The sequence below is a fragment of the Chenopodium album genome, chromosome 11 (genome assembly GCF_948465745.1).
Source record: "Chenopodium album chromosome 11, dcCheAlbu1.1, whole genome shotgun sequence".
Classification (NCBI taxonomy): Eukaryota; Viridiplantae; Streptophyta; class Magnoliopsida; order Caryophyllales; family Amaranthaceae; genus Chenopodium; species Chenopodium album.
In genome coordinates this window covers 42,223,117-42,250,357 of record NC_137844.1, presented here as the reverse complement: position 1 = coordinate 42,250,357, position 27,241 = coordinate 42,223,117, and the positions used below count along the sequence as shown (strand labels likewise).

Here is a 27,241-nt window from a genome sequence, read left to right as displayed (position 1 = left end):
TTAAACGATTTCCAACGCTCAACATAGCTGAAGTAGAGTTGGTAAGTTTTTAACTTTATTTCTTGTTTTACTTAGGTAATATATTTTTATTTTCAGGTACTAGCTTTTAAAGTCAGGTATTAATTTATTTTTGTCATGTATAACAATATTTTCTTCAGGAATTAAACAGTCTTAGAGTTAGAGTTTTGGATTTAACATTTTTAAGTTTAACATAACATAGGTCAGGAATCAGACCTTACAATATTTAGTCAGGAATTCGATTATTATGATCAGGAATAACTTTGTTTTAGTCAGGAATTACTACGTTTTAGTCAGACATTAGAGAAAATATCTCAGGTATTGTTGTATTTTTTTCACGCATATCAATTTAAGTCAGAAATATGATTGTTATAATCAGGAATTAAATTATATTGATAAGGAATTAGAAACTTTTAGTAAGGGATTATAACATCTAAGTCAGATATAAATTTTATTGTCAGCTATTAGATAACTTATGTCAGGTATTAATGTATTTTTGTCAGGCATAACAATATTTTGTTCAGGAATTAAACAACCTTACCGTTAGAGTTTTGGATTTAATATTTTGAAGTTTAACATTATGTACATCAGGAATCAAACATTAGAATATTTATTCAGGAATTAGATTATTAGAATTAGTAATTATATATTATTCTTCGGGAATAATCATGCTTTACTCAGGTATTAGATAATTCATCTCCTGAAATATTGTATTTAGTCAGGCATAACAATCTAAAAGTCAGAAATCAGGAACTTTTAGTCAGATATTAGACGAATTATATCAGGTATATGTCTATAAGATATAATAGTTTAACTTATTTTGTTTTTTTGTTTTGTAGATAACCTTTCCCATTTGGTACAATAATCATTATACTTTGATGGTTTTCAATTTTATTCCTGGTATAACTCCACGTATATATTGGATAAATAACAGGACCGATATTGATCGAAGTCATTTGAATGGAATAGATAAATATTTGGTAAGGTTTTGTAAACTAACTATCTCATTCTGTTTATTGAAAATTACACTTTTCAATGCTTATACATATATGTATATATTTATATTTACAGATTAGAGCTGTTTCCATTTATTTGCAAAAGAATGAACATCCATTAGGGGAAAAGGTTACTAGTTTGCCATGGAATACTCCATCGTTTTCTTGGAAGACAAGCACAGAAAATTATGATTGTGGGCTTTTTGCATTAATGTGTATGCAAAAGTATACTGGACTAGATGGAGGACTTCTTGATTTAAAACTTGTAAGTGTTTTTTTTTTTTTGATATTTGTTGTGATTTATATTAATTATTTTTTAGCGTTCTTATTTTTGTATTTTTGTATAAATTTCCAGAAGCAAAATCGGAAGTTGTATAGATGCAAAATAGCTTATGATTTGGTTAACAGAGAAGACAATTTTTTGCGCAAGAAATTATGGAATGATTGCATTGCCTTTTCTATTTCCAAAGACAAAATTTTCAAAGCTCAGCCTGCAAGGAAGAAGCTTGAGGCTCAATATGAGAAGCAAAAGACTGCTATCGAGAAAGAAAAAGAGAGGAGATACAAGATGGAGCAGCAGAAACTAAAGGAAATGCAAGAACAGCAAAATATAGTCAATAGTTAGATAATTTTATTTTGTATATATATTTCCTTTTTGTAGTTAAATATTAGGTTTGTTTTGGTTGATAAATTTTGTTTTTACAGTTATTTATATATGTATATATTTTTTAAAATTATCAGTCAGGCATATATGCTTGTTTTTGCATAAGTTAGATTAATTTTATCAGGAAAAAACAAAAGACAGTTAGGACATAGTATTCAAAAAATAAGAGATTTTTACCATATCTGATTATTATATTGTAATTTGATAATAACAGGTTTTACAATTAGTTTGCCAGGAATTGTAATTTTTCTATCAGAAATTAGCTTATTCTTCTGTGATAAATCATACATATGCCAATTAGCTTGTCTTGAATAATATTAGTCAGAAATAGTATGATTGTTTTCAGAAATTAGAATAATTCTGTCAGGAATAATAAAATTTATCAAAACTTAATTTTGATTATAAATATAAAATATCAAAATACAAATATAACTAAAGAAAATATAATATTTTTTACAAATATTTTTAATGAATAAAAATTATTTGATGAATGTCTCAATATTAAATGAGTTATGGATTTGGAGTTTTTGTACCAAACTCATTTGGATCTCTAGTTGCTGTACTTCTTCTTTCAAAATGTCCTCTAATTCTTTTGTTTTTCTTTGGCCTTCCTTTTGTTTTTGGTCGTTTTGGATCTTTTACAGCATCCCTTCTCTCTTGTTCTTCATCAAGCTCACGAATTTTTTCTTCATTTGTTTGGAACACTTTTCTTACAGATTTGTACATTTGTTCCAAAGCAACGCCACATAATTTTGTTGCTTCTTCGTCCCCTTGACATATTGTTACAAGGTTGTAGAAATTCTTTGTTATTGATTGCCTCCAAGGAGTGTTTATTAATGAATGATCTGTAGTTGCATTTCCTAAAATCAAATTAAAAAAAAAAAGATTACTACATTTTTGTCATAAGATAATATTAGTCAGGAATAAATATATAAAATAAATATATAAATATAAGGAATAATATTGTAATAGTCAGTAAATACAATAATATATCAGGAATAAAATTATAATGTCAGGAATAAAATAAGTTTGGTCAGGAATAAGATATGTTTCGTCAAGAATAACAATATTGTTTTCTCCTTGAGCCATAAGTGTTTTTGCATCATGAAAAGTTATAAAAATCTGAAAATTTAATATATTTCATTATGAAAAAGTCATACAAATTTAACTAAAGTCATGAAAAGTCATATAAAACTGAAAAAAGAATTTAATTGCAACTTGAAAAAGTCATACAAATCTGAAAAAACTGAAAAAGTCATATCATTTCAAAGTAATTTATTGCATCATGAAAAAGTCATAAAAAACAGACAAAAGTCAAAATTTCTTCTGTTAAATTACATGTTAATTATTGTTGTTCATACATAACTATTTTCTATTTAAAGGCTGTTTAAATCAAGTTTTTCCTATAAAAAGACTTAAATTAACAACCTCTATTGTTTCTATATAAGGTTGACTCATATATCATTAAATTTGCTTTAAGTTATATTTTTGATCTTTTACACAATCTTGAAGATAATGGCTGATTTCTATGAAAATTTGGCAAAATGTTCGGTTAAGTTCAGATCAACTTATCGGCTTAGTTTGGTAAATACATTAAACTTTATACTTATACATTTGTTTTGTGGTTTAGTAAATATTTAATGTTTTCATCCTTTTTTGTGTGTTTTTTTTTTTAATTTCAGCCACTTCCTGCAGATTGGAAAGGTTTTCTTTTAAAATTCAGAGGTCCAGTTAGAGTCTATCGTGGGAATAATGACAGATTTTGGGAGGTTAGAGTGTTAAGCGTACCACAAAATACAGGAACATGTGGTGGTTGTTTTATTGATGACGCATGGACAAGCTTTGTATCATGCAATAATATTGTTGAAGGAGAAAGACTAGATGTTTATCATGATAATGATTCAAATTTTTACATTAGAGTTTTTAATGCTGATGGTAATGAGAGGGTTCCTACTGAAGCCGAAAATGGTATTAATGTATAAGTTTTTCTCTTAAGATTATGTTTGTAATAAATAAGTTTATATTTATCAAAAATAATAATATTTGTATCAGGTATAAGATTATGTTTGTCAGGAATAATATAATATTTGTTAGGAATAAGTTCTTATAATTAGGAATAATAATACTTTTATTTTATATTAAATTAACAAATAATAAATTTAAAAAAAACAAAGTATGTACGTACCTGATTCATTCTCATCCCATATCATTGATTTAGCAAGCTTTGTCCAACGTTTCAGAATGTATCTCTCTGGTATAGCATGTATGCTATACATTTGCATTATCTTAAGGATGTGAAAGCACATCAATCCGGTTTCTGTGAAGCACATACAAGAACACAAAAACTCATTGTTTTGACAGTGATATATGACTTGATAAGTGTGCTTATAATCTTCTTCAAGAGAAACATCAAAGAATTTGACATAATGCATTGAAGTTGGCTTTTCTCTTGCGTATGCTCCTAGACTTGTGTCAAATTCCAACTTAAAATCCTTGTATAAGTTTAGAGTATAAACTTCAGCAGCATGTTTTAATATTTTTGTTGTTGTTTTTGGTTTTTCAGTAGTGCATCTGAAGTTGTCACTCTTTTCACTGCTTCTCCATCTTCTCACAGTAGCTTCAAATATGTGAAAGAACTCCAAAAGTTTAGTGGTTCTGTTTGCCTTAAATGAAATTGCTCTGTTTGTTACTTCTACTCTTTGAGATGAAAGAATTCCAGCAGAGAAAATATCCTTGCTCAATGCTGTGCACCATTTTTCTCGTAGCCCAAATAACCTATCAAACCATTCTTTTTTTTCTAATCCATGCTTTTGAACCATCTTGTTCCAGCAATCTTCAAATTCAGATTCTGAATCACAGCCACTTAAGCACTTGTGAAACATATTTTTGAATTCAGGATTGTTTTTTAGAGTTCCAAAGTGTGATACAAAATTCTTTTGCAAATGCCATAGACACAGTCTATGTCTTGAATTTGGATACACCTGCAATAATAATAGAACAATTTGATTATTTTCTTCACTTTTTAACATTTTTATATCAGAAATATGATTATTATGATCAGGAATTAAATTATATTGATCAGGAATTACCAATTTTTAGTCATGAATTAGTGAATCTAAGTCAGGTGTTGTATTTTTGAAAGGGATTTTGATACTTAGATATTAGTATTTTATAGTCATAAATTAGATAATTCATGTCAGGTATCAATCTATTTTTGTCAGTCATAAGAATATTTTAGTCAGGAATTAAATATTCTCAGACTTAGAGTTCTGGATTTAACATTTTTAAGTATAACATAATACAGGTCAGGAATAAAACATTACAATATTTAGTCAGGTTTTAAATAGTTTTTTTTAATCAGGTTTAACATAATATAGGTTAGGAATAAGATAATATTAGTTGGTACAATTAAAAAACTTAAATCATCTAAAAAAACTTATACCCGTAAAAAAAATTTAAACCACTAAAGCATCTTCTGACTGATTTAATTGGTGACCTTCCAGAAAGAGACACATGTGCGAGGAAAATTGGAAAGCCAGAAGTTCTTTTTTTATAGGGGTAAATGAGAGGTCGTCTCCCGCCCTTTTCATTTCCTACTCCGTTCTTCTATTAAACCCTCATTCTCTCTCGAATTTTTTGTGTGATTTAGGTTGATCAAGGAAATAATTCTAACTTGATTCTTCAACAAAGTTAAGGCAACTTTCTTTATCTTAATTGATTCATTAACGTATATTTGTTTGAAATATGTATGTTTGGTGATTGTAGGAGATAATGGACGGTCTAGAGGATGCACACCCTTTCTTATCGTTGGAGGATATCCTTGTTGTCCATGTTTTTCCTAGACTTAATCCAGCAGGAAGATATTCAGCAGCGAATGTTTGTAGGAGGTGGAGGAGAGTGATTCGGTTCGGGTTAGAGGAAACCAACCCTGTTCTGGGCATGGAGCATATAATGGTTCTCCATGTTTTCTCTAAACTGAACTTTTTTTAGCAAAAAATTGCCTCTTTGGTCTGTCAAGATTGGAGGAGGATGATAGTTGACTGTGTATTTATCCCTTGGCGCCATTACAACCAAACCAATAGCTACCACACATGGGCTATTGATGATCTTGTCAACAATGAAGGGAAAGATTTCTGGGCTTATATCAATGAGGATTGGTCACCTTATTGTGATGGTTTCCCTCTGTTGTTTGGGGAGAACTAGGTTATAAGTTAGGGTTGGACAGGGTAGTTTTTGGTGCTTGTTAAACTGTAGGGTAGTACTTATATTTTAGGTTGATTAGGATGTACATAGTGATGACATTGTGAAGTGTACCAGTTTTTGCTTTGAGCTAGGAAGTAATGTTGTTGTCAAAGGATAGTGTGACATTGTGAGGTTGTTTTTTGTAACTATTTGTCACATCCTTGACAATTATTTTGGAAATTAATTGAAATGTTGATAAATTTCAATGAAATTTTCTTCATTACTTATTTGTTTTTACTTTCCTTCATATGGATGTTTCACTATGCATAATGCTATACCATGATGTGAATACTTAGAGTTTTGCATTTAACATTTTTAAGTCAGAAATAAGATTATTATAATTAGGAATTAGGTATTATTAGCCAGGAATTAGCATGCTATAGTCAGATATTAGATAATTCATCGAAGGTATTGGTGTATTTTAGTCAGACATAACATTCTAAAGGTCAGAAATTAACAAGTTTTAGTCAGATATTAGATACCTTATATCAGATATTATTAGATATTAAATAGTCAATTCATGATGTGAATATTTAGTATCGTACTTTAATTTTATTTTGTTTTGTTAGTGTATATTTTTTCATATTTTTTTGAGTTTAAATTGGTATGTTTGTTTTGTTTTTATTTTTTTTTCAGGTACTTAGTATCGTATTTTAATTTTATTTTTGTTTTGTTAGTGTATATTTTTTCATATTTTTTTGAGTTTAAATTGGTATGTTTGTTTTGTTTTTATTTTTTTTAGGTATTAAATTATGATAGTCAGGCTTAAATAGTTTTTGGTGAAAAATTAGTATATTTTAGTCAGGAATTAGATTTAAACTCTCATGTAATGGTTTATTTTTGTCAGAAATTAAATTAAACTAAATTCCTTATATTACAATATTTTATATTAGGGCTAAATAAAATACGTGGTCAAATTAACAGCCAGGAAATGATGAATTGATTGATTGAGAATAAAATTACTTAGGGAAGCGCACAAAAATAATTGATTTAAGTTAATTGAGTATTATAAAAATCATTTTTTCCAAAAAATCTATCCACCCTTTCATATTTTTCTTCTTTACTTTAAAAAAACCATCCATCTCCAGAGCTTCAACAAAGGCGATTTAGTATTTTCTTATTCAATTTCTATTCGAATTCCACAAAATTGCAAGGTACATTGTTTTCTCTATTATTTTTATTGTTTTATAATTGAAATTAAGTTGAAAATATTATTGGTATTCTAGGGTTTAGAGTGCTATGTTGATCATCAGTTTTTTTCTGTAGTCATACAAAAACTGTTATAATGTGTGGAATATGTATTTTGTTAGTTCTGATAGAATTTTCGGCTTTGTTACTCAAGTAATTTGGTGCTTAGAATTGGTTGATGTTCATTGGTTGATGTTTTAGTAAGGGATTATAATATCTAACTTAGATATAATTATTTCTTAGTCAGATATTAGATAACTTATGTCAGGTATTAATTTATTTTTGTCAGGCATAACAATATTTTCTTCAGGAATCAAACATTACAATATTTATTCAGGAATTAGATAATTACAATCAGGATTTAGATATTATTTTCCAGGAATTATTTGCTTTACTCAGGTATTAGATAATTCATCTCTTGTAACGTTGTATGTAGTCAGGTATTAGAATCAGGAATTGGTTGATGTTCATTGTTAGTATTTTTTTAAAACTGAGCATTTTTTGGTTTGAATTATTTTAAATTGTGGTTGTGTTAACACCAAGATTATTGGGTGTTTTGTTAGGGTGAATGAACCCAGTAGACAACCCTCATTACATGGCTGCTCTAGAGGATGCCCCACACGCTTTATTTGTTCCTGAAATCTTATGTATGTATATCTTTCCTAAGTGCACCCCTCGAGCCCAAGCGATGTGCAATTGTGTGTGTAAGCATTGGAATGATCTGTGGTTTTGGAAAGCCTGGATTCCCAATGTTGTTAGAGCTAGACAGGCCAGTGAAAGGTGGTGGATTGCAACTGATATTATGAGGCATAATGGGTATGGCTTTCATAATTCAATGGTTCAGGATTGGGCTGAGTTTCTGGATGGTTTGCGATGGCTATTTAGGGATGAGGAAGACATGTGCAGTAAGAAAAGGAAAAGGGAGGAAGCTATTCAACCTGGTGGGCAGCAGAAGAAGATTAGGCTAGAGTAGTGATGTAGATAGTGCTAGGTTAATTACCCTGTTAGTTGGTTTTTGCTTAACTACAGGGCAGTCTTTTGTATAGTAACTGACTCTAAGTAATTAATGCATGGAATTTTTTGCTCTTGTCATAGTTTAGTATGACATTGTTCTTTTGCTTTTGTAAGGCAATGTCAGTAGTATGACAAAGTGTTAATGTACTTATTTGACAATCATTAATGAAATGAAGAAATTGAAATACTGATTTTGACTTAATTTTGGTTTTGGTTTATATACTGTATATTTTTATTGTTTATTCTTTTTGTTACATAATGCTGGTGAATGGAAAAACTTACCTCAACCAGGAATAAAATTCTTCCAGTCAGAAATTATATGAATATAAACAGGAATAAGTACATTTTAGTCAGGAATTATATTAATTTTATCAGAAATTAGATATTATTAGTCAGATATAATTTCGTTATAATTTCTTTTATGTTAAGCATTCGTCGATTTTAGTTTGCAAGTAAATACATTTTAAATTGATGATAAAATAGTGTCATTCAGGTATTAGATTACTTTTGTCAGGATATAAAACTTATTTAACAGGAATAAGATTGCCTTCATCATGATTAAAAGTTTGAAGTCAGGAATTAATAAATTTAAATCTATCATTAATATCTTAGTCAGTTATTGCATTTTTTTTCACAGGAATTATTATTTTTGTCAGGAATTAAATTATAGAATACAAATCACGTATTAAATTATACAACACAAATATTATGAAGCTAAAACTGCTTACCTCTGGTATGGCGTTGCTCATTGCAAGATCTTGATCAGTGAAAATTGATTTTGGTTCAATTCCACACATTGACTTTTTGAAAATTGAAAGCAACCAAACAAATGTTTCAGTCTTTTCATCAGTTGTGAATGCACATCCAAACATTGTTGTTCTCCAGTGATTGTTTATACCAACAAATGGAGCACATATCAACCCATATTTGTTTGTTCTGTATGTTGTATCGAAGATTAAAACATCACCATAAGCTTTGAAATCTTCAAGCATTTGAGAGTCACGCCAAAAATAGCTCACAACATTATTTTCTTCTCCAAATTTCAGTCTATAAAAGAATGAAGGATCTTGATCTGCTCTTTCTTGAAGGGTGTCTAATACATTCTGCATGTCTCCACCTTCAACCATACTCATTTTCACCCTTGATACATAGTTAAGGTGATCTCTCTTAGTATGACCTACACATTCTTCTCCTCCAGCTTCATTGCTTATATAATTATAAGCATCCATTGGTTGAATACCACTCTCAATCATGCTCTCAATTAGCTCACCCATTGGAGCTGATATTTGCCTTTCTGATCTTAGATGATGTCGTTGAACTGTTATTACCAATTCATGATTATGTTCCAACTCATGTGTAAGAACAGTAAATCTACCTTCTGCATTTTTCTTGAAACGAATATGAGCTTTGCATCCAGTTCTTGTCTCATTTACTTCCCTTTCTTTTCTCTTTCTTTCATCAGTTTTACCCAATATAGGTATTTCTACTGAATTTTGTTCACCTGCAATCTTCATTTTACCCTTCGTCTGTCCTTCCTTAGAACATCTGAAATAAAACTCATACAGTGAATCATTATTATCTCTTCTCTTTGTTGATTTTCTGACGCTAAAACCAACAGATCTTGAATGAGCTTTGTATAAAAAATATCCATCATTATAGTGTGATACAGTATAACCTACTAAACATCTACTTATGTTTTCATCCTTGTCATATTTGTAATAATCTGCAGCAAAAGTTAATATAAATTATAAAAAATTGAAGAATTAAAATATTTTTGATGTAAGAAATTATAAAATTTCAGTCAGGAATTAGAATATTTAACTCAAGAAATATATCACTTAATATAGTTTGTAAGGAATTAAAGATATACAGTCAGAAATTACATTATACATGTCAGGTATTACTCTGTTTTCAGGAATTTTGTTTTCAGCAACAACATCTTTATAATTACAGAGCATTTAATTATTAGTTGCTTGAGTATGTAAAATATTTAATATAGTTGATTGAAAGTCATTTATCCTTACCCTAAACGCATTGTTCTTGATTTATCTTTTAGTCAGGAATTACTTTATATATGTCAGGTATTACTCTGTTTTTGTAAGCATTGAAATATTTTTTCTCAGGAATTAAACTGTTTTATGAAAGTCAAAGTCTCGGGAATTTGCATGTTTTAATGAGGAATTAGACAATTTATGTTAGGTATTACTCAGGAATCTAATTATTTTTCATCAGGTTTAATATAATATTGCTCATGAATTGGTATGCTTTAGTCAGGACTTAGATTATTTTAACACTGCATAAATCTGCTAATATTTTTAATTTTCAAACAAACATACCTATTATATTTGTAGCATCTTCATCTCTTTCTTCATAATTTCTTTCTTGATTGGTGTTCTCTTCTATAATTACATTATCTGTTGCATTCATTCATTATAAGTCGAAATTAACAACAATCTGAAAAGAAATTAGCCTTGGTTGCAAATTATAAGTCGAAATTAACTCGAAATTAAATATGATCTAAAATTAAATTAACATTGCATGTAAATTAAGTATAATCTGAAATTAAATACGATCTGAAATTTTGAAATTAAATTGAAATAAATTGTACCTTTTTCGGCAGTAATTGAGCTCGAAATTGATTCTACAGGTGAATCAGATTCTTCTTCAATTATCATTCTGTTGTTTGATTTCTCCATTTTTTTGATATGAATTTTCTGAAATTTGAAGATTTGAATGCTCTGAAATTTGAGTAAATGAAGGAGTTGTTAGTAAGTTTCGCGAAATTAATGCGTTCGCAATTTGAAGGTTTGAATGCTCTGAAAATGACGGCGCTCGATGTTTGAGAAAAATGATAAATGATAAAAAATTCACACATTATATAAAATTCGGCGCGGGCTTTGGTCGGGTATCTCAGGCCCGCATCCTTTTGATTAAGAGCCCGGTCTCACATGAGTCCAGTCTCACACAAAACACAAAATAGACATTCAGTGACACATGTCACATCCTGGTGCTGTTTTTTTTTCGTGAAAAGCTAAACGTCGCCCTCAAATATCTAACTAACGCCCGCAAAATAAACTAAAATTACAAATTTACCCTTTTTTAATAAAAAAAAAATTACCCCCTCAATTTACCCCCTCTTTATACTACCCACCACTACCACCTCTTTAAACCACCAACTCCTTACCTCCGGCTTCACGATCTACATAGCCGCGGTAATGACGAGTAATTAAGGACAAAGGGAAGTCGGTCGCCGGCGGAGAAAATATTTTTGTTTTATTTTCTGAATTCGCAGCAAACGCCTAAATTTTCCGCACTTCCTAGGCTCAAACGCCTAGTTCATGCGAATAACCGTATGGTTGTATGAAAAATCTGGGCGCTTGAGGTGAAATGCCTAGTTTTTTAGAATACCCTAGGCTGAAACGCCTAGTTTTTTAGAATACCATAGGCTGAAACGCCTAGTTTTTTAGAATACCCTAGGCTGAAACGCCTAGTTTTTTTAATAGCCTAGGATGTTTCGAAAAAACTAGAAGTTTCAGCCTAGGGTATTCGAAAATTCTAGGAGTTTCTTGGGTTTCAAATTTTTTTTAAAAAATTATCGCGACGTACCGATTCCGTACGGTTTGACGAGTCTTTGGCGAGCGTCTAAGGTTGTGTTTCTGGTATTTCGTCGTTGTCCATAAGATCCAACGAATTTGATTTTGCAAAATTTAAAAAATTTGTTTGATTTTGAAACTCACGGTGGTTGGGGTTGTTGTTCGATGAGCGTTAGTGGCCGTTGACCACTAGAGAGAACAATAAAAAGTTTTGTGTACATTAAAAGTGTGAAATTGAGGTAAAATTAATTATTTTTATAATCGTTATTATAAGGATAAATACGTAATTTTATTTTATTTTACGGGCGTTAGTTAGATATTCGAGGGCGATATTTAACAACCCCCTTTTTTCCTTCAAAACTTTTTTTTTTTTTGAATATTTGATTCTATAATAGTATCATTTCAAATCTTTTATATTATTTTTATGACAAATATATATATATTTTTATTTAGGGTTCATAATTATTCTATATACATTTACCTAAATAAATATTTCAACTCTTTTTTAATTATCTTTTAAATGGAGTATCATTAGATTTTGCCAAAAAAGTAATAATAAATTGATTCATATAACAGATGTTATAGAATTTACTTTAAAACATCACTTATTATTATTATTTTTTTAAATACCTCAGCTAGCTAATATTTTATTTCAATTTCAATTTAATATAACTATATATTTAAGTTAATTACAATTTTATTTCTGAAATTTTACAACTATACGTACATATTATCACAAATTAAGGATTTATAGAGTATAGTAAAGGTGCATTGTGTATAGGTATAAAATAAAAGTTGTGTTTGACAAATGAGTTTTTAGATATAAAAGGGGATATAGTATTTGTAATTTTGTGTATGTTTGTGTATGTATTTTTTTTGACAAAGAATATTTTAGTTTGTTGTTTGATTGATTTTCAATGTTTATTAAAAATGCATTTATTTATAAGTATTTACTAATATGACCACTAGATCTGATCAAACCAATTCCCGCCTGAAAAATTATCGGGTTTGGGCAGTCTAAAAAATCCATTTTTAGATTATTTTTCGCTTTGCCTATTAATATATTTCATGATATTATAATTTCTATATATTTTATTTGTATGTTTTATCAGATATTATTTGTTGGATATAATTAATTTTCTTACAAAAATTAGACTTACCGTGCATGGCACGGGCCTTAAGCTAGTTTTTTAATAATTTGAACTTTAATATTAATTTGCTTTTAATGGTCTCAACCGGTCATACAACTTGTTATAACAAGTTATCAAACACGTGTCAAGACAAGATTGGTCAAAAGATAATTAAAAACAAAATTAAAAGTTAAAAAAATTCAATTAATTAACTAAAACCCACCACCCTTCCCCGGCAGCTCCAGTCCAGTCAGGTAGTCACCTATCGGCACCACACTCCCACGCAACACAGGCTAGGGCCCCGTCCCCTTTGTTGACTACGTCGTCGCCTACCACCTGCCATCGTCCCCAACCCTAAAACCCCCGAAATACCTAAAAACACACCTCTCCCACCGCAAAAACCCCCGAATTCCATCTCGCCCACTCTCGGAACTCCATCGAATAGGGGTTTCGAGGGTTGGGGGAGGAGCAATGGGCGTTTTAAGCGTGGGAAAGGGTTTTTTTTAGGATTTTGAGCGGTGATGAAGGCTGGGTAGTGGTGGCGTGGTGGTGTTTTTTTGTTTTTAATTACCTTTTTTTTAATTAGCTTTTTTGTTAAATAGGTAGTTAAAAGTATTAGTTAAGATTTAATTAGTAACTAAATAAAATTTAAACTTATTTTGACCAATCATGTAGCAACATATTTAGTATGTACATTAAACTTACACACACACACACGAAACACAAAGAAAAAAATTAAAAAAAATTAAAAAAAAAAACCGCTCAACATGTTACAAGTCACTCGGGACCATTAAAGTTCGGATTATTTAAAATTAATCGAAAGTTAGGATTATTTTCGGCGAATAAGGCAAAATTTGGGATTATTCTTGTCAACTTTTCCTATTAAATTAATATAACACAAATACCAAAACTTTGTTTATCAGACTGATTAACTGGGGCAACATGGGAATGAATGTATGGGAGGTGTTTTTATCTACTCTATTGTTTGGAGGCAAAAGACTATAACAGTACGTACCTACAATTCTTACAAATCCAAAATTTGTTTCGATTTTTTTAATTTGTTGTGAAAAGCTGGGCATGACCCGGCCCAGCCCACGGGCGGCACAGGCAAGGCAAAAGTGGCCTGGCACGACATGAGCCCGCAAGTGGGCCAACATGGGACGAAGACCGAAGAGTGGGCTGCATATCGTTGTAACACCCTAGAAATTCTTTTCCTTTAATATAACTGTTTTGATCTTTTTAAAATACGAAGTAGGAAAATCTAAGACATTACCACCACCGTTAAAACGGCTAAAACAATTATCAAAGACACACAGCGGAAGACTATTTTTAAAACTACTCAAACAAGTCAACTTTAAAGTCAAAACCCAACGAAAGTAAAGTAAACCAAAGTCAAACGAAGTCAACCTACAAGTTGGAACCGTTGAAGGCCTTATTAAAAATCGAGTGATACCAAAACCTTTGCGTTAGTTTGCGAGCATAATAAATAAATAATAATAAAGTAATAAAACACATCATATTCTAATGAGAACTAAGCATGATTCGTTCTTCACTCAAGTCCATCATGAATATGCTTCATCACCTGAAAAGCTTCTCTCTACTTGTCTCCACTACTCGCCATTAGAAATGGGTCGTCGTAGGGCCAAGATAAAGACAAGGCCAAACAAACATACAACACACAATCAGCAAAGCTGAGTATATAAGCGTAATGAAACACACTAACATACTTTCATCCTATCAATTACAAAACTTACCTTGTTGCACCTGTAAACAAGCATTCAAGACATTCAACATTTAACTAGACAAATACCAATGTCCATTTAATTTGATAAAGCATCGAACGTGTTTCCAACCAAACCTCTGCCCTAAATAAATTGAGGTAAACTATACCGGGAGCTAACCGGGTAGGCAAATGTCACATGAAGTGATGGACGTCCTGCGCATAATAATAATAAAAGGAAAATACAACGTCCTGTACTCCCGTTAGAAATGGTTAAATATAAAACCCCATAACTTCCCCCATATGTTCATACTCAAGGTATATACGTTCCAAGAGTTTTGGTGCGTAATCTCTTTCACTTTATGTTGTTTTACATGTTATTCAACTTGGTGATGACTCTCAAACCATAACATAATCAAACATTATAATTACACAAGCAATCAATCATACCAAATTAATTTTTAAATAATTAGTGACCACATAACTTTTAATGTTGAATCCTTTTTAATCTACCTCGGTGTCAAAGGCACCTTAAACGCATAATGCGCCTGTAGGGAATATTTCAAGCATCCCACACTTGAGCCCCACTGTGATCATACACTTAAGTATGGTGGCGTCCAAAGGGAAGGAAGCTAGAGCAAAAGAGTCGCCAACAAGTTTTAGGAACTTGTAAACCGTTCACAGGGTGAAGGTTACACCCCTTCACGATCCATGAGATCGCTAACTCCATAGTGGTCTGGAACCATGACTGGATATTCGGGGATGAAGGTACAACTACAACCTAAAAGAGATTGAACCTGCCCTAAAAATAGGCCTCTACTTTATTCTTCTCGTATTCATGTGCGCTTTCTGACTAACATACAATCATTAGATTAACCCTAAACCTGTTTAATCTATGTTGCTTGAATTTAATGCACAAACAAAACTATTATAGGTGATCACTTGAATTATAATCATATTAACCTAAACAAGATTATTGATTATCTTATTAACCGTGATTACAAGTACAAATTCCCTTAAACCTGCAAGAGAGGGCGTGATCAAGCAACAACAATAGCAATATCAAGCAACATAATAACAATCATCATCATCATAATAACCATGTTAACAATAAAGCATAATAACATTAGCAAGATCCTAGGCATGATACTAACAAGATTAATAAAAAATCCTAGCATGTCACTAAGCAATAAAAATCAAAGCTTTAATCCTAACATGATACTAACATGATATTAGAAAAGAAATAAGGAGCATCATAAACATACATAATATCAGAAATATTAGTTAACCCTGAACATGATACTAGGAAGCAATAAAACATCCTAACATGATACTAGGAATTAACAAAATAATCTAAGCATAATTTCTACATCAAAAGATCAATAAAGTAATTAAATTACTTACTTCGATGCCTCGTATCTCTTTCTAATAACAAGATACACGCGTTAGTAACTTCAAGGAAAATAACAAAACAAACAATTAAATTAAATAATTGAAATAGAGATTTGGGACCAAACCCTCAGAAATTATCAACCTTTCACGTCTAGGGCGAAGGCAACTTCGAACTTGGCTAGGTGTGTCTAGAACTAATGTATGTGGAATTTTGTAGGAGGGAAGGTTTAGAAAAAGAATAGAGAGAAAAAGCTTCTAGGTTTTAGAGAAAATAGAGAGAGATGATGGGTGTGAATGATGATTGTGAATGAATGAAAACGGGGAGATACGACCCCTATTTATATAAAAATAGTCCGGAAACAAATCAAGTCCTATTCGGAATAAAATACCTCCTGGCGACAGGAGTTAGCGCCAGACGACAGGATCAGCGCCAGGCGAAAGCTGTTAGCGCCAGGTGACAGCCTTGTCATCTCGCGCTAAGTCAGAATTAAAACGCGCTTTCCACGCGAAATCCCCTTCTTAATACGATTAAGAAGCTAGTTCCGCGTTGAACAGATTAAAAATCATGTTTGTGACAAATCACATATTTTATTCAAAATAAAACTCTTTAAAATATAATTATTAATCCTAATCTCATTAGAATTTAAAAGAACCTTCTAGATATTCTAGAAGATTAAAATCAATCCTAATAACTTTAGGAATAATAATTAATAGGCCCTCCTCTAGATCATTGGGCCACATATAAAATTCATTTTGGGCCAAATTTAATTTAATCCATAACTTGCTCATTATTCATCGGAATTGGGCTTATAATATATCGTTGGAAAGCTCTTTTCGAGCCCAATCCAACTACACTATTATTGGACCCATATCATGGACCAAACTAAATTGGACTAACTATTTTCATAAATAGAGTGTAAAAAGAAATATTTTCAAAAACAGAAAGAGAGATATTTTAATAAAAACAACCACATCACTAGACTTTTCACACTTTCACTTCGTCCGATAATTAAATGACATGAAAGGTATTCATCACTGGGTTTGGTTTTGGGGAGACACATTTGGGTGTCTACAAAAGGCCCCACTTTGACTGAGTTTGGAGAAACGCAAGTTTCGAAAACGAAAGTCAAAGTAGCGATAAGGACGGAGAATGATTCAGAACATTCTGCGATCCTAAATCATTCTTGTAACGCCGATACCTGCAAACTAGCGTTAGTTAAACAGATAAAAGAGTTAAGAAACGCGTATCTTGCACCGTCGAGCACACGTCTCTGGAATAACCGATTTTGTTGCTGCATTTATTGTTGGTGACGACCTCCACATTGCCTCATGAACGCTATATGAAGGTAACAGTGCCTCGCTATCTTCACTTGCTTGTGACAATCCTCCACAGTGCCTCGGGAACATCGTCGAAGGTGACTGTGCCTCGCCGTCTTCAGGGTTATGGCAGTGTCTCGCCACGGCTGTGCCTCGCCGCTATAGACAATCTCCTCTTTACCTTGGGACATCGTGGAAGACCGCTGCTTGTAGCTATCTTCAGTGCTTTGCTTGAATATTGCTGTGTTGATGCCTTGGGGGTGATGACAGTCCTCTCTTTTTTAGGAATAGTTGCCAACACAACTTTTGAATGATGTACGACAATCTGATTTAGGAAAAGTTGTCAATGCCACGTAACAATCCATCCTAGGAAATGTTGCCACGATGAAGCGACAATCCGTATTTTGCCAAAATCCATTTTTGGGAAAAGTTTCCAATGCTTCGTAACAATATGTCATAAGAACCTTGCTACGGTCGACAATTCACGTCTTGGAATATAGCTCTTGAAAGCAATCCACCTTGGAACTTTGCCAATATTATGCGACAATCCTTTTGGGAAAATATTGCCACAATTGACAATCCGCGTATTGGAACATTTGCAAAAAAGAGTCTACTGACAATTCGTCTCGGGAAAATTTGCCACTACTGAAATGAATGACAATCCACGTTGGGGAACCTTTGTCGAAATGTTAAGATGAATAGCAACCTACGACAATCCTTTGGGAATTTTGCCATAGGGAACTTGATGCATGACAATCCAATCTCGGAAATATTACCAAGGATTTGATGAATGTATAACAATCCGAACTTGGAAAAACTTGCCAAATAGAGAAGGAGCACGACAATCCATGCTTGGAAACATTGCCAGTTTGAGATGACAATCCAATCTTGGAAAAATTGTCGAAGATTTGATGAATGTATGACAATCTGAACTTGGAAAAACTTACCAAATAGAGAAGGAGTACGACAATCCATGCTTGGAAACATTGACAAAGGGGACAATCCAATCTTGGAAAATTTGTCGTTGAAGAATGATGCTCGACAATTCACTCTTGGAAATATTGTCGTTTTAGTGATATGCTTGCTTTTGAACCAATGCCTTGGTGCTTGTAATGAGCCAATGATTAGGCGCTTAAGCTAAGTGAGATGATCGTCGTCAGGCCGATTACCGATTGCGATTGTAATCGAGCCGACTATTAATCATGTCAATTTGCTTATAGGGGCTAACTGGCATACCAAGGAACCCAATCAATCAATATGACCATTTGACTCTAGTTGATTTGCTAAGTTGTTTGCGTCCTTTTGCTTCAAAATTTTTGTAAAGATCACCTATCCGTTTGGGACTTAGTGTGCTTGCATTTATATTTTGTACTATAGGACTTTGCTCATGTTTTTCTTAGGGTTGACCTAAGGTTTGTTATACTTGACTCATCGTGATTGACTGTGAGGTTGACTCAATGTTTTTGGACACGACATGACTCAATGTGCATGACTCGCGTTTGTAGACTTAACTCGATGTGATGACACGACATGACTCAATGTGTACATGATTCGTATGTGCACGAAAATGTGATTGTGTGACTCGAAAAAAAAACAAAATTTTTTTGATGACATACGAAAGGCTAAGTGTATGGAATATTTTTTTTGAAAAGAGTCAAATAGTGGTGACTCTTAGGCTAAGTAAGTTAATAATGTAGGGATCAAGCCCCCAAGTCTAGCTCTAAATAGATAGGGATGAGCATTGGAGATCCCTTGATATGATCATGTATGAATGTAAATATGAATGCATTTTTATTACGGCCGCACCTCAATGTGAGGATGCCTACGTATCCATTAGGAATCAGGCCGAACGTAGCTCTAGCCGAACCTCGCACAAGTGTGTGTATACCTCAAAGAGGTCTTTGAAGGGTTGTAACGTGGTTAGGCTAAAGGTTGAAGAAGAAGGGGATAAAGGCTCAAGACCCTAGATAAGCCCCCAAGGTGTGCAACCTTGCTTTTAAAATCTTTATATTATTATGCTTGAGGTTTCTCTTTTTTGAGCTCTTTCTTTTGTTTATATTTTGCTCTCTCTTTTTGCTTTTGCATTTTTTGATAAGTGTGGGCAATCCCGATCATGCAGTCTATCACTCACTTGGCATTCATGTTTCTCAGGCACGGTACCTAGTACTCGATAAGAGACGCAATCTGAGACGTGTTTTTATCAAAGATACATTCATATCAAAGACATTGGAACAAAATAATACAGTTCTTGCATGAATTAGGTTCAATGTTCAATCAAACATTTTTTCTTATTTCTAATCACATAATTACATGCTCACAAGTAATTCCTTCACATGATTAAACATTCACAACCCACATATTAATGATACAAGAATATGATTATTTCTAACTTATATGCCCAATTTCTTTCCTACCCAATCTCACCAACATGCTTTAAAAGCTTTTAACACATAATACTTACCTCAGTCCTTGCTTTCTTGCAAAATGAACAAACTAAAAAAAAAAAATTTTCTACTCCTCTTAATTAAAATTTTCGAAAATAATAGGAAAAGGAGAAAATTTTCGCCCCCCCTAAAAAAAAATTTCGGACACTTGCAAAAATAAAAATAAAAAATTTTCGGACCTCCCTATAAAAAAAAAAAAATTCTGACCTTTGTCAAAATAAATTTTTTTTTCGGGTTTTAATTTAATCAAATAAAATATTTAATCTTCTCAAAATAAAATTAAATAAAATAACTCTCTTTAAAATTCACAAATAAATAAGTACTTGGCCAAGTTTCAAATTAAAACACTTTAAAACACGTTTTTGGCTTTAGTGGTAATAAAATCTCAACCAAAGCTCCCAGATACCACTTTGTAACACCCTAAAAATTCCTTTCTTTTAAAATACATGTTTTGCCCTGTTTAAAACTTTGAATAGGAAAATCTAAAAAATTACCGCCACCGTGAAAACGGCTAAGGCAACTATCAAAGACACACAGCGGAAGACTCTCCTTTAAAATATTTAAAAAGACTCAACTTAAAAAAGTCAACCAACAAAAGTAAATTCAAACCAAAGTAAAACATAGTCAAACCTACAATTTGGAACCATTGTAGGCCTTTAACAAAACCAAACCAAATTCAAAAGCGTTGCGTTAGTCTCACAAACAATAATATCATAAAATAATTAAGGCAATAAACATATCATAAACTTATGGAAACTAGCATGATTCACTCTTCACTCAATGCCCATCATGAATATGCTTCATCACCTGAAAAGCTTCTCTCTATTTGCTTCCACTACTCTCCATTAAAAATGGGTCATCATAGGGCCAAGGTAAAGACAAGGCCAACAAACACACATTCAGCAAAGCTGAGTACATAAGCGTAATTAAACACACTAATAACATGCTTTTACCTATCAACACACAACTTACAAAGTTGCACCTGTTTTCAAGCACACAACACACATCAAAACTTCTCAACTAAGTAACTAAAAGATTTATTTAGTTTTGATTACGCATCGAACGGGTTTCCCCCCTAATCTGCCCCAATAAAGGAGTACTAACTCGGGAGCTAACCGAGCCAGTATAAAAGAACCACTCGTAAGTGGCAGAATTCTTGCGCATAATAATAAAAGGAAAATACAGCATCCTGTACTCCCAGTAGAAGTTATGGTTAAATATAAAACCCCATAACTCCCCCATATGTTTATACTCAAGGTATATACATTCCAAGAGTTTTGGTGTGTAATCTCTTTTACTTTACATTCTTTACATATTATTAAACTTGGTGATGACTTTCAAACCATAATGACATCAAACATTATAATTATTCAAACAATTAAACACTCCAATTTAATTCTTGAATAATTAGTGACCACATAAAATTTAATGTTGAACCCTTTTTAAATCTATCTCGGTGTCAAAGACACCTTAAACGCTTAATGAGCCAAAAATCCTATCCCTCGGTGTTAAAAACACCTTAAGTGCACTAAGACACCAACATACAATTTATTCCTCGTGTACATAGACACTTACATAGCTCCTTTACCATGCTTATAGCATCAATAAAAATTATATGAACCATAAAAAATTCCCTTTTAATATTCCAAACCAAATTAAACATTTAGTTTAATTAAACATGCTTTCTATCATGCCATAAATAAAAGTGTGGTTCATATTCAACATGCCAAACTATTATTTTCCAATCAATAATCCATCACTAATAAATCATGCTTCATATTTCAATCACCAATAACAACCAAATCACAATTTCCAGTCATAATCTAGCATGATGCTATTTGGAATTAATTAATCACATCAAGCATGCTACTACATCATCAAAAAATATGCCAAGTACGCGAACGTACCTTGAATATGATCTTAATATCGCCACGACTAATAGAAATCACTCACTTCAAAGTCTACTACAAACCAAAATCATAATAGAGTATTAAAATCCACTCTACACAAATTTCCAGCAATATATACTCTTATTATACCACTCATAATTTAATTAAAACAAGCTGAAATTTTATTTAAAACCTCATACTTTAATCCCAATTAATGGGTAATTAAAATTCTTTAAAGAAACTTGATTTTTATCATACTACCAAAAATTCCAGCAATATACATCAATAAAAACTTGCTGTAATTATGCTTTAAAACCCTTAAATTAAAGGTTTAAACTATCCTAAATCATAATCCTTCAATAATCAATTATTTATGAATCTAGGGTTTCAAAAATTGGGGCTTTTTAATTAGAATTAAAATCTGAAAATTAATTTGCACCATACTTAATATCAATCATCATAAAATTAACACAAAGCCCACAATTTATGATTAGATCTAAAGTCTAAATAAAAATAAAAACAAAAGATTAATTTTTTTTTCGAGAATAGGGTGGCCTGACAGCAGGCCGGCACCACAGCCGGCTGCTGCCAGCCTACTGGTGGCCCCGTCGCTGCTGCCAGCTGATGGTGGTGGTGGCCGGTGGTGGTGATCCGAAAAAGGGGAAGGGGAAAAAGAAAGAAAAAGAGAGAAAAAATAAAGGAGAAGGGAAAGAAAGTTTACCTTGGGTTTTCTCCAATCCAGGCAAAGTTTAATTTGCCCAAGTGTTGAATATTTATACCCTTTTCTCTAGAAACCCTTCTTACCTAAACTTTCCCTTTTTACTCTTTCCTAATCCCTTTCCTAATTAAACTTTACTAAAATAAAACTTTTCTAAATTAAATTCCAACTTAATAAAATAATTAATTAAATAAAACTTTCCTTTTATAAAATATTTCCAAACTTGTTTAAAATAAATAATTAAAATATCATAAATAATTCATTTCAAATTATTTAAATACCCCACAAAATACTTGTTTTAAATAAAATACGTATAAAAATACGGGATATTACATGGCTGGCCACACGGTGTGGTCAATTATCGTGGGGGTTTAATCGGTAGTATTTTAGGGGTTACTCGGTCAGTGATATAGGGTTACTAGATTAGTATTACAAGTGTTACTCGGTCAGTGTTATAAGGGTTACCTTAGTATTTTACAAGCGACTACATGGTGTGGCCACTCGCACAGAAAACGCGTTGCAATTATTATATAAATACGCAATATGATATTTTTTGTCTAAATATCTAGCATTATTAAAAGGGATTATATGACTGTATTTAATAATCAAGCCAAAAAAATTATCAACAATTTGTACATTGTCCGGGTACAAAACTAGTATATATGTAAAGGGGAATTTTTTCCCGAGTTTTTAAAGAGCCGCCTAGGATTTTGATTTTTTCTAAAATTAATATAGTGCCATGTAGAATTAGTTTTTTTAGAGTGTTACGAGTAGGATTATGCCATGTAGGATTATTATTTTAAAGCACCACGTAAGATTAAAAATAAAGGTTTAAATTTATTATAAAAATAAAATACTATCTTTTTAAATTGGAAATTTTATGTAAGAGAAAACAAACAATTTATTTTACTTTGTATATATTAAAAAAAAAAATTACAATTAAACTTCACGTTCAATTGACATTTTAAACAAAATTGGATTAGATAAAAAGAAATATAATGAAAATATTACAAGTGATTATACTAAAATATTTAATAAAAAAATACTTATAAAAAATGAAATCATGTTTAATGAAAAAAAATTTGTTAGTTTTCTCTAAAAAAATATATTAGTTTTGAATTAGATAAATAAAATACTAAAAAAAATAATTGAAATTATATCCTTTCTCTGTTTCTAGCAGAAAAATATGTTCATTATTTATCATTTATTCGTCTAAAAGATTATATTCTACGTTAATAAAATTTATCTTATCTAATAATAAACTTTGAGAAAATACAAGTTTATCACCTTGACAAACATGAGTTGTTTATCACGGTGGCAAATTTAATTTGTAAATAAATATCAAAATTAAAATACTGTTCCTGAAAGAACCGCTAATGGTGTTAGTGGTTTTACCATGTTTAATGGATTTTTTTTTTCATGGTAGAATTGCTAACACCGTTAGAGGTTTTATGATGAACAGTGCAAAAAAAAAAAAAAACAATTCAATGTTTTTTTTTTTTTTTTTGCATTTATTTACAAATTTGCCATTTGATAAACAACCCATGTTTTTCAAGGTGATAAACCGGATAAGCATCATAAACTTTATCACCACTTTAAATCCAGTATTTTTTAAATTCTATATAAACTCATCTAATTTCCCACGCGATGAATGGTGATCATGATTAAGAAGTCAGTTCAGTTATCAAGGCCGACCTTTACCTTGTGCAGCCTGTGCGGCCGCACAGAGCCCAACTTCGGTTGGGGCCTCAAATCAGTAGAAATGGATATATAAAATATGCAACAAGTTGTTTCTATAATCTAACTGTGGCCTAGTGGTTCAATGATCTCATGCGAACTCCTATTTACAAGCACCTGTGTTCAATTCCCCTTAAAGCCAACTTTCAATAGTTTTTTGCAAAATGTAATTAACGCCTAAAAGCAAGTTGTTTTATAGTATGTTTACTATTCCACAACCATCAATGCATTTTGTTTCTGTCATAGTATATGACTTAAACTTTTATATTTCATTCTTGATGATTACAACATTTATATACTACCTCCAATTATTTTTATCAAGGGGCAGGTTTATTTATGCAATTTATCAACTAGAACGATCAAGGATTGATTAACAAAGGATGACGGAAGCCTGTAAGATTATATTATCACCGTGTTCACAATTTGCAAAAATGTTGGTTAAACAAATACGTATAGTTTCACATATTTAATTTTCTTTTATTTTTCTTCAAGAATTGGTTTGTATTGTTGTTTAAACAAACAATTATTTACAAAATATACTATGTTTATATATGCATGAACCTTAATTGTATAAGATTAAAAAAATAGTAATATTATGTATTTATATTTTGTTACTACAATTGAATATTAAATGTTAAAATTTAACTATTAATAGAAATCCGTGCGTCGCACCGACCTAATCTAATTTTTTGTATAATAGAACAATAATATAATTAGAATAACCAAGAGACACCAATGAAAAATAATCATGTTATTTATAAAGGGAAGTGAAAGTGTTTGGGTTAGAGAAGATATTTATCTTTTTTTTATAACTGAAGAGTAAAAAAAAAATTTAAAAATAGAAAAGTAGGAAGAGGACAAGTGTCCTTTAAACTTTCTATTTTAAAATATTAGTATAGATTATAATTAAATTTAGAAAAAAAAAAACAAATTGTATATAAAGTTGAGAGATATTACCTTTGAATGCTCCCCTAAGTTCAATAGCACTGTTTTTCTACATTAATTGTAACCCTCTAACTTTTCGTTTTCTACGATGTGCCCCCTTTTCTTGAGAAATCCACATTGTAACCTCAAAATACATTTAGTTTCTATACAGTAACCTTGCCATTATTCCGCCGGTTAACAAATTCCGTTAGTGGGACCCACTCTCCACTTAATAATTATTTTTTATCGATTTGCGTGTTAAAAATTATTCCGTTAAAGGTTTTAGGGGCTATTTTGGCCATTATGGTTCCAAATTGAGCTCAAATTTGGCAAAAAAATGACGCAAATGTCTTGTTTTGCGTATTAAATACGTACACACTCAAATCGAGACTTTTTTAATATGCAAAATGAGGCCTTTATGTATTCTTTTTGTTAAATCTGAGCTTAATTTGGTCCTTTAAAGAACAAAATAGCCCCCAAAACTTTTAACAAAACCATTTTCAACACGCAAATCGGTTAAAAAAATATTATTAAGTGGTGATTGAGCCCCACTAACGGAATTGGTTAACGGCAAGGTTACCGTATAGATACTAAACGTATTTTGGGGTTATAATGTGGATTTCTCGATAAGAGAGGGCACATCGTAGAAAACGGAAAGTTAGAGCGTTATAATATAGGAAAACCCTTTATTTTTTTTTAACAAAAGAGTCAAAAAAATTAAAAAATAATTAGAAAAGTAAGAAGAGGACAACTGTCCATTAAACTTGCTGTTTTAAAATAGTAGTATAGATAGATATTATAGCAGTATAGATACATTATGTTTTATATCTAATAATTTGATAATAATTCACAAGAAAAAAATATCACACAAATTGCTTTATATTTAAATTGCACACATATGACATTTATTCTTATATGGTAAAGGAGGAGCTGTAAAAATTCCATTGCGTATTGACAAATTAGGGTGAAAGAGAAAATAGAATGACTTGTTTATTATTGATCATTATATAGAGTATTTATACAAAACCTAAGCTTATAAGATAGGAAACAATCTTCCTAAAATATATACTAGCATAACATAAATCCTAAAGATATATTACAAAAATATTCTAAATACATTATTTTCCTAATAAGATCAATACGGAAAATATATCACACTTTTATTTTCCGATATTAATGAACTCATATCTCTAACACCCTCCCGCAATCGTAACGGCGGTAACACGAACGTTGCGACTGGAAATTCTTCAATTTGTTGAAGCCGAGATGCACTTCTCTTGTGATGTCACCTTCAATATTTTTTTTTTTTTTTTTATGTTTTCCATGTCGTTTCAAGTATGATGTCCTGTTGTCTCAAGGTGCAAGTAAACAAATAAACTTGTCCTGTCATTTTAAGGTATAATGTCCTGTCGTCTCAAGGTACAAGGAAAACAATATGCTTGTCCTATCGTTTCAAGGTACAAAATCCTGTCGTTTCAAGGTACTAGGAAACCAATCCCTATTTCACGGCACAAGGAGAACCCATATATAAAACCCTGTCTCATGGCACAAGGAGAACCGAAATATCATGTCTCACGACACAAGAGAGCCAAAAATCTTTTTTTCTTTTTTTGTTAAAAAAACATGACACATGGATGTCTTCCCAATCTTCATCTTTGCAGAACTACACACACCAGCAATCAACTTAATTATCTCAATTAATAGTAACAAAATCCACTCATGATATAAATATATCAAACTATCTAACTCTTTACCAACAAATTAAACAAATTACAAACTTGCACAGCGGAAGGTTTTTTTTTTTTTTTAATTATTTATTTTTTTTATTTTGAAAAAAATTGACTAAACTTTATCCCACCGATAATAGGATGACTTTTTTTTATTATTGATAATTAGGTAGAGTATTTATACAAAAGCTAAGCTTATAAAATAGGAAACAATCTTTCTAAAAGATGTACTAGCATAAACATAAATCCTAAAGATATATTCAAATAATATCTTAACATATATATCATAAATATATTATTTTCCTAATAAGACCAATACGGAAAATATAACACACATATATTTTTCGATATTGATGAAATCATGTCTCTAACACATATTAAGAAAATTGTCCAACAATGCACTGAATTTTTGTTTGTAACCCCTTATCTTAAGTTATGAAATCCACTAACCAATATATAAGAATCAATTAATTTATCATAAAGTCAAATAATTAATCTTTAAACAAATTGATAGTAGATATGGAGGGGT

The 27,241-nt window shown here is 31.2% G+C and overlaps 1 protein-coding gene across 1 annotated transcript in view; it reads right to left on the bottom strand.

Moving 5' to 3' along the window:
• Window positions 1-2,026: 2,026 nt before the first annotated feature.
• LOC145566629 (protein FAR1-RELATED SEQUENCE 5-like) overlaps window positions 2,027-27,241 on the bottom strand; it is a 31,037-nt gene continuing 5,822 nt past the window's right edge. Inside the window, exons 4-8 of the mRNA XM_081625986.1 lie at window positions 14,599-14,608; window positions 8,850-9,844; window positions 3,863-4,658; window positions 2,241-2,537; window positions 2,027-2,037 (exon numbers count right to left, since the gene is read on the bottom strand). Of these exons, the coding sequence (XP_081482112.1) occupies window positions 2,027-2,037; window positions 2,241-2,537; window positions 3,863-4,658; window positions 8,850-9,844; window positions 14,599-14,608 (2,109 nt within the window). The remainder of the gene's footprint in view (window positions 2,038-2,240; window positions 2,538-3,862; window positions 4,659-8,849; window positions 9,845-14,598; window positions 14,609-27,241) is intronic.